The 14,264-nt window shown below is 51.9% G+C and overlaps 1 protein-coding gene across 8 annotated transcripts in view; it reads right to left on the bottom strand.

Annotated features, from left to right (window-relative positions):
- The window catches only part of SHANK1 (SH3 and multiple ankyrin repeat domains 1), a 114,207-nt gene that overhangs the window by 10,623 nt on the left and 89,320 nt on the right, over positions 1-14,264 (bottom strand). For 5 of the 8 annotated variants that reach the window (XM_080976457.1, XM_080976455.1, XM_080976456.1 and 2 more), the window contains 5 exons: positions 14,040-14,096; positions 11,849-11,973; positions 11,003-11,105; positions 7,703-10,148; positions 795-2,019 (listed from right to left, as the gene is read on the bottom strand). In XM_080976457.1, the coding sequence (XP_080832583.1) occupies positions 1,452-2,019; positions 7,703-10,148; positions 11,003-11,105; positions 11,849-11,973; positions 14,040-14,096 (3,299 nt within the window). In that variant the 3' untranslated portion in view covers positions 795-1,451. Of the gene's footprint in view, positions 1-794; positions 2,020-7,619; positions 10,149-11,002; positions 11,106-11,848; positions 11,974-14,039; positions 14,097-14,264 lie in introns of those variants that run through there. The other 3 variants (XR_013978541.1, XR_013978539.1, XR_013978540.1) reach the window with 3 other exon arrangements.

Here is a 14,264-nt window from a genome sequence, read left to right as displayed (position 1 = left end):
GGGTGCTACAGTGCTGAATTTATGACAAAAGGGTGGTAAGAGCCACAGGCAATCTCAAATCGCAAACCACACCAAGACTCACAAAATGATCCCTGTTCATATTGGAATGACTGATGTTTCCTCATGGCTGGTCCCATGCTGCTGGAATTACATGGGACAGGCAGTTGATACTTCCTGTGCCAGCTATTTCTCCTTCCCTCCCAATCCAAGTTGCCAATACTGTTGTGTAATAACCCTGTAACACTACTGGCTCCCGCTAATTCTGGCTTTTGAGCACTACAAGCCTGATGTGGGATCCAGCCACCGGAAAGAGGCAATACCACACATCGTTCTAACGGTAGGCTTGATTTGTTGAGCAGCGTGTGCCTGGCAGGTCACCCACACCACAGCTTTGCCACTGAGCCAGAGCTCACAGCAGCAGAACAGACCTCTTGCCTTACTAAAAGGGTCACGAGGCTCACCCACAGCAGGCAGTAGTGCAGGGCAGCTGCATGCTCAGGTTGAGAGTCTGGGATGGGTCTGTATGCTTTGCTCAAGCATGTTGTTCAGTACTGGGTGCAAAATTGCCTGCATGCTGAGATCTCAGCTTCCACTTCAAAAAGAGACAGCAAGTTTCTAGTTTTATGACTGTGGAAAGAAGACTAAATGGGCAGTGTTTCGTTAAACGCCCCAAAGATGGGGTCTGGGGAGGAAGAAAGTGGCTCAGGGAGATTCCTAATGAGTTTGTGGGATCTGGGCCCTCCTCTTCAACAGCCAGCACATAATTAATTTTGCAAAGTAAGCATATTTGCAAATTTACTTTTCTCAGAGGTTCTTTTTTATATAAAAGGCAGAGTACATAACAACCCTGGTATTGTGAAGATGCACAGGGCAAGCTGTTACATGGTTAGATGAACTGATGTGCAAACAGCTGCAAAGTAAGAACAATCAGCAGCATGGAGGATGCAATATAGATATCTATCTTCTCTATCTATATATACATGCAGGCATGAGCTGCTGGACAGCTGACGCCATCCATTCGAGGCAGCAAAGGTGATGAAGCAAGCTGCAATGCCAATGGAGCCCTGAAGGGCAAGTGCATGTAAGCAGATTCGCACACTCGGAACGCACACACTTATATATAGCTTGGAAAGCGATGCTCTGCAAGTGAAGTGTCCGTATGCTGTGTCGGCAGCAGCGGTTGGATGAGTGAAATGGGCAAACTGCTACATGGCATTGCAGAGGAGGAAAGTGCACACCCCTGAGGGTGCCCAGGCAAGCTTTGGTGAGCTTCTCCAAGTCTCTCTCTGCCAGGGGGGGATACCCACCCTCACCCGCAGGGTCTCTCCTCGCAGCTTCCCCTGTGCCTAGCCCCACAGCTGCAACCCCTCCACACCCCCACTTCTCCCCACTGGTGGAGGTCCATTGTACATTCAGGCGAGAGGCTCCCCAGGGCAGGGCGGTTTCCCCCATCACCTCTCCAGAAAAAACTTGAGGGCACGGGCAATGTTCATGCGGTGCCCGACTCGCGTCACGCCCAGGTCAATGAAATCTTCCTTGGTGAGGGACGGCAGGTGAGAGCCGTCGATTTCGTTGTCCAGGAACCGATCGCGGTGCTCGCCCAGCTTTAGGTACTCCAGCCAGTCGGCCACGTCGTACTTGGTCCAGAAAGGCAGTGGCTTTGAGCCGAACGGCTTGTCCGTGGCCGGCGGCAGGAAGTGGGTGGGAGACAAAGAGCGGCTGCCCGAGGGGAAGCCGGGGAAAGGGTGCTCGCCCCCGGAAGTGGGCGAGCCGCGGAGATCGAAGACGCCGGTGTATATGGGCACAGAAGGCAGGATAGGGAGAGAGGACGGCCTGGGGGCTGGGCTAATCTTGTGCTCACTGGGCAGGGCAGCTGGACTGGGGGCGCGCCGCAGGGCCGGGCGGATGTCAAACTCCACGCTTTTGGGGTGCTTGCCCTGGGGGGACTTAGGCCAGTTATGGAAAAGGCTGCTTACGGGCTTGGAGGAAATCAGTGATGAGGACGTCTCATCTGGGAGCCTGCAGGGAAGGAGACAAGGAACAAGAGACGGTTAGCCAGAAGAAAACATGAGCTGGAGTAGAAGACTGGCTTCCCTGCAGCCCTGACTATGATAGAGATGTGGAACCTGTGACCCTGTTGGGGCTCCCAACTCCCATCAGTCCCAGCCAGCATGGTCAAAAGTCAAGGATGATAGGACCCAACCAGTGCTATAGATTTCACTCATTGCAAGGGTCCACTTTCCCTACCCTTGGTATATGAAATCACTTGCTGGCATACATCTCAGTACCTGGACATCGGCAGAAAACTGTGTACACTTCCAGTCGCACACATGCAATGATCAGGCACAAGAATCCTTTTTTTGAAATCCAACAAACCCAAAGCAGATGTGGGATGTTGCAATCTGGAATGAAAGTTTGGGGGGAGGGGATGCTCCTCTCTTGCCCTGAGGGTTGTTTTTCTTATAGAACTCCGTCCCTCCACACAGCTTGTTGTCCCCATGGGTAAAAAGTTCAGTGAGGCAGAAGTTTATAAGAAAACCAGCCTGCGGGGAAAATAAGCTTCAAAACACACACACACACACACACACACACACACACACTCTTTTCTCACTGCTGTTTTAGATATATATATTTAAAAACTCACAAATATCTGGAGGAAGATATTAAAGTGACTGAGCACTGATTTGCAGGAGCGCTGCCAACGAAGGACAAAACCACATGAGACAGCAAACTCCTCATATAAATGAAGCTATGCTGGTCTTTCTCAAATTACCTTTGAAGATGGAGAACCAGAAGGTTGCAGTAAGGAGAATCCACATTACCATATCCAGGATGGAGACCATTTCCATGTAGCAGCTCTCTCCACACCTAGATGGCTTCCACACCTGGATCCTCTTGCCAGCGTCAAGAGGTTGCTGGCAGTAGGTGTAGAGAAGGGAGGATCCAGGGTGCAAGCTGTGCTAGATATGGAGCACTGCTCAAAAGAAAATGCAGCTATGCACCATCAATCACTGTAACGTCTGCTTGGTGATCCTTCATGAAGCTGGTAGAAGTTCCTCAACAGTGGAACAGGAATGGTCTGACATAAGGCACATTTCCATCCCTAACCATGACACATTCATTCAAAAGGAGCTTGCTTGCCCTGTCTGCTGCCATTTCTGTCTTCCCCACATTCGTTTGGTTGGCATAACAGTGGGCCACAACAGACATAGGGAAATTCCCGCAACCAAACAGGAACACACGGTGAAAAAACAAAATTTAGACTTCAGCAAGCGTAAAAATAGACCTGGTGGTTGGGAGTTTTTAAAAAACAAAACTTCTGCCAGGGTTGCCTTGACAATCATAGAGGTATCTCCATGAAGCCTAAATGTATCTATTAAAACTCCCTTCTGAAAGTCAGGAGGCTTGGCCTCCTCCAAGTGTAGGTTACTTGTGGTCTTCTAGGGACTCAGCCCTTGCCAGCATTGTTCTGATCTATTGCTAAAAAGTGGGTTTTCCCTTGGAAAGGAGCAAGGCAAGGGGAAAACTGCTCAGACCCTTGCCTCGAAAATGAGGGTCAAGAGAAAACCACTCCAACCCATGCTTTCTAGACACAGCACAAGTGGAAACATGCACAAGCCCTGAGTCTTCATCAAAAATTGGCCTTGACTGAACTGACTCTCATGGAGCAACTTGGGCTTCAGATTTTTCTTTTGGGAAGAAAAAAATCTGAATAGCACCTCCCTGAATGTATTCATTGCCATTTTTAAAAAGCACACACAACAGGATTTTTGGAATGAACGAAAATCCTTCCAAGTTCAGTCATCCCCCTGTGATATTCACAAAGCGACAAAGAGGCCTTTTCCTGTGTGCAATCAGAAAGGCATTGCACTCAAGTTAACTTGGGTCACACAGGGCTTGAGGCCCTGCTTCATAATGACCAAGAAAAAGAAAGCAACTTGATAAGGAAAACAGGCTCCTTCTCTGAGATGTGCACCATCAATGGAACTCAATAGGGGGAGCCCTATGGAATTTTCCCCAGTCTATCTTCCATACTGGGAAAATAAAGTGCACTGAGCTGGCAATTGAGGGAGCCACAGCAAGCCTGCCTCACACTAGGAAAGTGGATGGATCAAGCAGAATGGAACTGCCTTGTGGGAAGGAGATATGCTTACTAGAGTAGCCTCTGAAGGAAGAATTCATTCCACTCCAATGAATTCAGGAATGGTTCTCTTCTCCCAGAAGTCATCTGTTTCCCTACTTCCATTCCAGAGCATTTTGTACCATACCATACCCCTCACTCCACCTTCCCATAGTGCTCAGAAGTTATGGCTCTTCTGATATAACCCAATACAGCATCTGATGTTTTGGACTACAGTGCCTATCATCCTGGCTGAGCCTGATAGGAGTTGTAGTTCAAAATATCTGGAGGACACCAGGTTGGAAATGGCTGCATTAGACTATGCATCCCACTGCTTTTCTTCCCGCCACCCCATTTAAAATACCCAGGACCCCTCATCTGAAATAAAGACTGCCAACCCATCCCACAAAAGACACAGGAGTCCTAACTGTCAGCCGATCTTTCCTACCCATTCAAAGACAAGCAGCTTTGATTATGCGTGTCGGGTGCAAGATCCCAACTTTTCTCTTTCCCAACTCCACGGCATCGGAGGAACGGCAAGTGAATTCTCCCAGCGCAGATGTGTGACCGCAGATGAATGACAGAATGGAGCAAATAAAACTCAGCAATGCGACTGCGTTGGATGGAGAGTGCTGTGGACCCACAATGCCTATGCCTCTCCGCAAGTGTGTGCATATGGAAGCACAAGTGCTTGTGCAAGTGCCAGCAGCCTGAGGGTGAACCCGGTCCACTTCGGAGGTGCAAAGAGAGGAGCAGGTGGCTACAGGAAAGTAACCTCGGCTAGGAAGGAGAAGACCCTGGCATGGAAGATTCCATGGCACAAAAGCTGAGCAAGGATGTGTGTGGGGAGCCCACGGATGTGGAACCAGCAGCCTTGCAGATGTTGTTGCACTCCAGCTCCCATCAGCCCCAGCCAAGCAGGGCGAATAATCAGGGATGATGTGGGCTCAAGTGGAGTGCCACAGGTTCCTTGCCCCTGGTGTAGGGCCAACAAACAACTTGGGACTGGGGTGTTGTAAGGGACAGCTTTGTCCCGTAAGTTCCTGCCTGGCAACTGTGGTTCGCAGATGGGACAGTGCTGAGAGCACCATTTGCCCCAGAGGTGTGCTCAGCTTGTATGAGAAACTGGGCTTTTAGCACTGCAGCTCTCTGGAATTGATTTCCAGCCAAAATTAGGTGCCCAGTGTCACAATGAGTAGGTGCCTACTTTCCCTGAGTATTGACCTAGTCACGGAACAACTGTACACCTGAAGAAATTATTTTATTGCTTTTTTAAAGAATTTGCAACGTTTCTTTCTGCTTTTAAGCCTGCTGCAATGATTTCATTGTTTTTGAACTTGTGTTTGCAGTGTTTTATTCTGTTGTTATCTTGTACACTGCTTCAATGGCTTTATGTTATAAAGCAGTCTATACATTTGTTAATAATATTATAGTAATAATAATAATAATAATAATAATAATAATGTATCAAAAGAGGAGAAAACTAAACCACAGATTTCCTGGGTCTAAAGGTAAAATGCCCCCTTTCCGCCTTTCAGAGAGCTCTTCCAGATGTAACCTGCTAGTGTCAGAGGTCTTCAGACTGTGTTCCAGGGAATCTGAAGGTTTTCTCAATGGAAATGCCAATCATGGTGGACAAGCTTCTCTAAGGGCTGATCCTGACTTTATTTTGTGCCATGTCTTCCAGGCACAGGGCCACACTTTAAAGCTTCATGTCTGGATGTTGTTGTTTTCATCATAGCGCCTTTCCTGGGAAAACCATGTTCTCCCACTGAGTTGGAGCAAACAACATCAACCCACAGAAAACCCAATGGTCGTTTGCTCCAATTCAGCAGTAAAAGATGAGTTTTCCCAGGAAAAAGCGCCGGGACAAAAAACCCCCCAACAATGCTTAGACACAGAGCTTCAAATCCTGGACCTGTGCCTAGGAATGCGGCACTAAAGGCAGTCTAGATTAGCCCTTAGTGACAGCTTGTCCCTCATTACCAATCTTTCCCTGCAACACAAAACTGTAGCAAAGTCCTGGTTGCAATTTAGAGCATATTCTTAAGTCATCTGACTTTTTTTTTTTTTTAAAGAAAAGCCTAAAAGCAGAGGTGCGTGTCTGGAATTTGACTGGGAGAGGGGTGCTGGGGGAGTTTCCCTCTCACGCCATTTCCCCCAACCAAATCCTTTCCTGCCTTTGGCTATTAGCCTTGCTTGGAGAGAGGCGTGCGGAAGGAAAACAGCATGTTCAACAGAGACACCCGCCTCTAATCGCAACTTTGGGGGAAGAAAGGAATTTTGGAAAACAGCATGGGGAGAATTTCACCCTGCCCCAATGCTGTTGCACCAAGTTGGAAAGCCATTCCCAGACCTGCTGGGTCACAGGGAGTTTGTCCCTTGTTTAGTGGGGAGCAGGGACCAGCCTCCCCCGAGGGTAAACTCAGTGCACACTAGGATACAAGGCTCTGCAAGGCAAGTGTTGCACAGCAAACACAAAGGGGATCTTCAGCAGAAAGGATCCCCCCACAAAACGAAATGTGAACGCTACACAAAGAACACAGGAACACAGAAAGCTGCCTTATACCAGGTCAGATCACTGGGTCCTTACTGTCTACACTGACTGGGAGAGGTTCTTTAGGGTTTCAAAAAGGCAGCCTGCCTGGAGAGGCTGGGGATTGGACATGGGGTCTTTGCATGAAAAACAGATGGTCTACCCAAATGGGAAATCTTACTCCTCTATGCATTTACACACACCATTTGGGTCTCCAGTGCAGGCCCACACAGCATCAAGGCAAACACAGCCTACCACCCATGCGTGGTGGCCTATCAAGACCAAGACTGCCAATTTTTGCTGCCCGTCTGCAGTGTAATATAATCAAGGGGTTGTCACCAAGAAAGCCAAAATGATGAGCTTCATTCAGCAGGGTGGGTCAACATGTGGGCTAATCAAAAAGGGCTGTTTCTTGGTCCCTGCCACGATGTGCTGTGAAACCCAATGGCTTGGTGACTTTCAAAATACTTGTGTCTGTTTCTGATCCTTTAGGAGAAAACATTGGACATTAGAGGAAGAGTCTTGCCCATTATTGGCTTGAAGAGACCTTTGCCTGAACATATGAGTACAGTACAAGACAAAGGTATATACTTTGTGCGTGCAAGATGCACACACATGCCAACAGACCCTAAATACATGTGTATGCTTCTATAGTCATGCTGCTGGTTTGGATGGTCTCCTTGGATGCTTAAGGAGGGGCTGGGCCTGTGTTCTGAGTGCACGCAAAAAGCAGCTGGGATGGTCTGTGTGCACACACGCATACAACTGCAAGCCAGTGGTACAGTAAATATATGCACCATGCATACCCGCTGAACAAGACGGGCCAAGTGCTCCATAGAAGAGCACATACCCTTGCCCTGTGCCTGCCAGCACACCAAACGATGTAATGGTGGTAGAAAAAAGGAAAAAATAAAAATCATAAAAAAGCAAGCATTGACGGGAGAATGAGAAAAGGAGACAAACCCAACTGAAACACGAGATGCGGCATGCACGGGGCTGGCTTCCTGCTTCCTGTTCCTCCTCCTCCTGCTCCAGTCGCCTAGTACCTTTGCCTCTGCAAGGAGCTGGGCCTCTCTGAACCGAAAGAAGCCACCGAGTCGGGCGGACGTGACCACGACACCCCACCCATTTGCTGCAGCTTGGTGCTCAGCTCGCTGATGATGCTGGCCTTCATGGTGGACATGGGGGAGGCCTTGGGTTCCTCCCATGGCAGCGTCGGGGATTTCCGCTGCAGCTCCTTGCCCGGCTCGGCAGCGGCCGGCTGCTGGTGGTAGGGCGGAGCGGGCGTGAGGGCAAACATGTTCTCAGTACATGCAGAAACCGAGATGGTGGAGCTGGTGGGGGTTGCTACCGGCAAGCGACCGGGGAATGGCCGCGAGCGTAGCTTGGTCTGCAGGGGGCTCTTCTCTGTGCTGCCTCCGCCACCACCGCTGCTGCTGCTGCCTCCTCCGCTGCCGCTGCCTCCCCCAAAAGCCTGCCCGTCCAAATAGGTGATGTAGGTGTCCAAGAGTTCGGTGCCTTCCCCAGACATGCTGGACAGAGTCGAAACGCTGCTGATGGTCTCCAGGTGGTGGTCGCTGCTGCTGCGGCTGTCCACCTCCTCGATCCCCGAGTCCGTCACGGCTTCGGGGGCCTCGGCAGGAGGGATGGCGATGGAGGACACGACGGAAGAGAAGTTGACGTGAGGGGCTTCCTTGGTTTCCGCTGTGCCGGCTTGGGTCAGGGTGGCAACCTCGCTGTCGTAGGACGTCAAGCTGGATGCCGTGGAGTCCAAGGCGGCTGGAGCAGGGGGCGCGGCCGGAGGGGTCATTGCAGCAGGGACTTCGTTGGCGGCTTTGGGGGGCGACTCGGGCTTGTCAAAGCTGTTGGAGAACTCGAGGGGCGGCGGGAGCGGCTCAGTGAACACAAATTCGTCATCCACATCGATGGATGGGGCGGGAGGGGGCAGCACCAGCAACGGGAGCCCGTTTTCCTCAGCCACGCGTTCCGCAGGGGCAGTGGCCACCTCAGCTTTCCCACTCTCCTGGCCCCCTTCCTCCTCCTCTGTTGGGCGGCAGTTCTCCATGAAGCGCACGTGCAGCTCCAGCTTCTCCCCTTCCTCGGGCCGCTTCTCCCACGGCGCACCTTTGGCCGAGGACGGAGGATGCTGCTGCTGCTGCTCGGGAGAGGGGTGCCGGGGGCTCTCGGGCTCTTTCCGTGGTGATGCCGGGCGCTGGTGGTGGTGGTGGTGATGGTGCTGCTGCTGCTCTGGCGTCCCCCAGAGCCGCAGGATGGAGCTTCCGGGAGACTCTGGTGTTTTGGGAGCCTCTCCGAACCGGGGTGAGGATGGGCGCGAATGCCTGTCATCTCGGCTCTCTTGCTGGGACTGGGACTCCTTCAAGGCCCGCTCACGAGCCACCAGGGCCAGTCCCAAGGGGGATCCAGGGTCTAAAATCTTGCCCGTCAGTGGGTGAATGAGAGGCGTCGAGTGGGCCTGTAACTGCGGCAGGAAACTGGAGCACACGGAAGTGAAGGCGCTGGTGGTGCTGGCTCCGTATGTTTTCGCGGCTCGAGGCGGGAGGTAACCGGAGCTGCTCCCGCCGCCGGCGCCGCTGCTAAAACAGGGAGCCATGTTGAGCTGGATGTACGGCTCGCTGGAGAACATGCCTTCATCGATGGATTTGGAGTGGCGGAGACGGGGCATGGGCGTCTGTTGAGAGTCGTCGTCCGGCTGCTCGGTGGAGAGGAAGAGGGCAGACTTGCGGCGAGCCTCGCTGTACCACTCGCGGTCCCGCCGGGCAGCCCCAACCAGGGCCGCCCCAAACTGGCTGGTGAAATCCATGCTGTTGTGGAGCTGGAGCGAGGGCACAGGCACCGCCGTCTCCGGCTGGCTCTCGGCCTCCATGCTGCTCCCCTGGCTGCTGCGCCCGCTGCTGCTGGTCGAGGGGGCTTTGATTATGATGGTAGGGATGGGGATGGAGCTCTTTTCCGGCGGGGCGGGCATCTGGGGCTGCAGAGGCAACGGCTGTGCCTGGGAGGCAGAGGCTCCCTGCTGCTGGCGCTGCTCGTCTTCCACTTTGGTCTGCTTGACAAGCGGACCCTTCCGCCGCATGGGCTTGGTGGGGACATACATGGCGGTGTTGGTGGCCCGCGGCGGCAGGTTGTAGTAGCGCAGGTCTGGGGTGTGGCCCCGCCAGCCGCGGGCAGTCGACCCCTCGGCCCCCGCCTCGGACTCCTGGCGGTAGAGGGACATTTTGTCGCGGGAGCGCGGCTCGTAAGACGGTTCCTGGTGCAGGGAAGCTGAGTAGAGCTTGGCCTCGCTGCTGGGGTTGAAGGTGGAACGGGCCAAGGGTGTGGCACGCCCGGACGCCGAGGGCGTGGTGCTGCTGTATGGGGGGTCTGGAGGGGAGGTGGTTGGAGGTGGGGGGATGTCGTCAGAACCCGGGACTGAAAGGCTGCGGCTGAACTTCATGGCAGGGGGAGTGAGGTAGGGCTTGTCATCCTCAGCGGCACCTGGGGAGAGAAGGAATGCTATCATCACCAAACCGTTCTCCCATATTTCCACTGTCTAACCTGAGGCCCTCCAGCCGGACTACAGCTCCCACCATTCTCGAATCATTAGTCCTGTCTGCTGGGGCTGATGGGAGTTGGGAGTGTGGAGCTGCAGGCTCCCCCGCCCTGCTCTAAGTAAAGAGAACTCCCTCTTCCCTCCAGGCCCTTCTCGTTCATATCTGCTGTCATGGACTGGTTGGACCATGAATGCCGGGAGGCACTAGTTGGGGAACCCTCAAGGGAAGAAAGCTCAGAGTCCGAGGTATGGTGGTGGTGGTGGTGAGATATTGGAAGCTGAAGGAGTAACAGGGTTCAGTGAGCTGGGAGAGTCTGTGGCAGAGAGCAGTCCAGAATCGGAGGCAGAAGCTGAAGCAAGTGAGTAAGAGGAGGGAAGTCAGGAGGGAAGAGATGAGTCAGGTTGGTGAAGCGTCACAGGTGTCTCCTCCTGCTGTGACAAGCTCCCCTCCCAACTCCCAGAACCAGGAGAGGTATGAAATGGGAGGAGCAAAGACAGGCTGCATGCAGGAACAGTCTTCAATTGCTTGCAAGAAACCCTGGAGAGGCAGAAACATAGATGGCAGTGGGAAGGCAGGGACTTTTAGTTTTGACAACTGCTGGAGCTGTGACCTCTACTCGATCTCCAGACCAGGACCTGGTTGCAGCTGTACAAGTATCCAGAATGTGGCAGCTAGACTGGTGACTGGGAGTGACCACCGAGACCATATAACACCGGTCCTGAAAGACCTACATTGGCTCCCAGTACATTGGCTCCCAGACACCTGGACTACTGCACACCCTCCCGACCCCTGTCTCACCAATAGACTTCTGGCGGAGCATCATGCCTGGGGGGTGACTGGCTGGCAGGTAGGATGGGCGCTCGTAACTGGCCTGACTCAGGCGGTGCTGTTCAAAACTGGGCTGAAAGAAAGAAAGAAAAAGATGAAGCCAGAGAACTGGTAAGAGCAGATGAAAGGACTCAGAGAGACTGGGTGGCATGGGTGTAGTCAGGATTTATTTGTAGGGGCAGGCTTTATGTTGGGGGGGGCAGAACTGAGGTATCTGCAATGCAATTGGTCATTTAGTTAAGTATTTTTGTTTACTTACTTGATTGGGGGGGGTGAACTGCCCCCTGCCTACGCCCATGGTGGGTGGATGTAGCAGCAATAATGAACTATCACTCTATTTATATTTTATTTATTTTTTTAAAAAACTAATGTCTTTTATTAATTTTCAAGAGAAAGAATATAGGTACTAACAGAAACATTACCAACATTATCAAAACTATTGGTTTCCCTTCTCCCAGAGAAGAGAAGATAAACTATCACTCTAATCGTGAACTCAGGTACTTAGTACCAGGATACTAAGGTTTGCAGAAGTAAAGCAAAACAACCCCCCCCCAAAACTTAGATGGGGCAAAAATGATCCCCCAAAATGGCTTAGTGAGGATACTTAGTAGCCACAGAATATTAGAGTATCAACTAGATAGCATTTAACAACCGAGCGTTTGAAGAGGAAAACTCACGAGGGAAAATATTGGCAATTGCATTTAAAAGAATACTTTTTTAGCCAGCGTTTCACTCTCTGCATAGGGAAACTTTGATCAAAACAACAACAGATCTTGCTAGATGTCTGCTGCACTGGTGAGCTGTGCTCCATCCTACCTCAGCAGAGAAATAGTTCTTGGCAGCGCCCCGAGATTTCCCCAAGGAAGGAAGCCCTCCGCTGCCACATCCATCCCCCACGTTGATTGTCTGTTGAGCTGCTGCCAGGATCTCATCCAATTTGTCTGAAATGAGGCAGAATCACAGAAAGAGGCAAGATTACAACCATCCCCACGCAGAGCACGCCTATGTCCCTTTGCCCATCATGCTCAGGGGGCGCTCCTCTCGACTGGTCTGCTCCTAGATGGAAAATGGAACCCAAGAATCGGAGGTTCCTCCTCTCCCAAGCTCAGGCCTCAAGATTACGCTAAGGGTGACCTGGTTTCAGTCTCATGTAGTCCCTTCTTATTTTTAAAATTAAGATCCCTACGGTCCACCGATGTGCTTTAAATTTACAGGGACAAATTGCATTCTCGGATCCAGGATACCAAATCTACTCTGGGCTATCCTAATCAGCATTCTTGCCTAAGAAAGTGCACTGCAGGACCAGACCGAGGTCAGACGAACTTTGGAGAATGCCTTATGCGGAGATGTTTCCGCTTTAGACTACAACTCTCATAATTCCTGACCACTGGCCTTCTTGGCTGCAGCTGATGGTTGTGGGGATTGAGCCTTGGGGGTCCAATATCATCTGAAGGGCATCAAGGTTAGGGGAGACTCTCCTACCCCAATAATGTCTCCCCGACTGGCGCTAGCTTTCCCAGGTCTCTCACGCCTAGAGAAATCTTGCCTGGCCAGTCCTGCTGCCTGAGTTAAGCTTCTAACTAGAGAGGCTGGGGTTTTTCTAACTGGAACCTTGTGCATGCAAGCTCCACCTGACTTCTTTGCATTTCCCACTAGCCCACCTTCTGCCCATGCCCACACAAGACTACACTTCCTCACCACCAGCCCTCTCGGAAAGCCAGGAACCGTTATGCTTGGGAGTCAGTACCCTTGGCTCAAGCCCCGAGCCTTAAGGATGACACTGTCAGTACTGCTGCAAGCCCACCAGACACTGTCCTCCCCTTCAACAAGTAAAACCACATCAAACAACCTGATTGGTATTTGGGGTTTTGTGTGTGTACCTCCCAGCCATTTGGCAAAGAAGGCAAGACTGGTGCTCCTCACAGCCCATTCATTGTGAGCTGTACACCAGCTTCCATCAGCTAGACTGGTGACTGGCAGTGGCTGCTGAGACCAGATAACACCGGTCCTGAAAGACCTACATTGGCTCCCAGTACGTTTCCGAGAACAATTCAAAGTGTTGGAGCTCACCTTTCAAGCTCTAAACAGCCTCGGTCCAGTATACCTGAAGGAGCGTCTCCACCCCCATCGTTCAGCCCGGACACTGAGGTCCAGCTCTGAGGGCCTTCTGGTAGTTCCCTCACTGCAAGAAGTGAGGTTACAGGGAACCAGGCAGAGGGCCTTCTCGGTGGTGGCTCCTGCCCTGTGGGAATGCTCCCCCATTAGATGTCAAGGAAATAAACAACTATCTGATTTTTAGAAGACGTCTGAAGGCAGCCCTGTTTAGGGAAGTTTTTATTGTTTGATGTTTTATCGTGTTGTTAATATTCTGTTGTGAGCCACCCAGAGTGGCTGGGGAAACCCAGCCAGATGGGCGGGGTATGTATGTATGTATGTATGTATGTATGTATGTATGTATAAATAAATAAATAGCCCCAACAGCCAGCAGGGATGATGGGTGTTGTAGTGCAGCAGCAACATTTGGAAGGGCGAAAGTTCTGCATCTCTGCTGTTATGGGATAGGAAAACCTGGAAATCTCTTTTTTTTCTCTTGGCTTCTGCCCTGATCTAGCCCCAACAGCAAGGGGGCTGCTACCCAAACACCAGGATGTTGGATTTCAAGAACTGGCAAGAGCTTGTTTTGCAGGCCGACACCTATTCCATACACCCTAGCCGTGGCTATGCACCCTAGTCCTCAAACATTGTTCTGCACGTGTATGCCAGAGTAAAGAGAAGACTGAAGATTTCACACCGCGGTGCTGCAAAACCCACAGAGAGAAAAGCCAAATTCTGTTACCTGCCAACGCAAATGCAGGAAATAACTGGCACCCCCTCTTGCAATGAAGCATGAGGAACGCTCCCAGCTGAGGGCACCCAGGAGGAGTGCTGCTTCGCAGGTACCCAGCCTTTGCCCCGAGATTCCCTCCCGCAGACTGTTGGCAGTCGCCAGGGCCTGCTTGGTACTCACTCAGAGCCATCTGATAGACAGTCCGCTTCTTATCAGTGCCCATCGCCGGCTCATAATCTGCAGAGACGACAGGAGGGGAGGATAACGGGGGTGGGAGGTGCAGGGGGGGGGTGGGCTGGGGACGGCATGTCTAGGAAGGCCGGTTCGTGGAGCTGTGTGGACGGAGGGGGGCGGCAGCGGCAACCGATGGGAGCGTCGGTGGGAGAGTGCAGGGCGGTGCTGGGT

This window comes from Podarcis pityusensis (assembly GCF_964106645.2).
Source record: "Podarcis pityusensis genome assembly, chromosome: 13".
NCBI lineage: Eukaryota > Metazoa > Chordata > Lepidosauria > Squamata > Lacertidae > Podarcis > Podarcis pityusensis.
The sequence above is the reverse complement of the archived record's forward strand: the minus strand, read 5'-3'. Positions and strand labels throughout refer to the sequence as shown.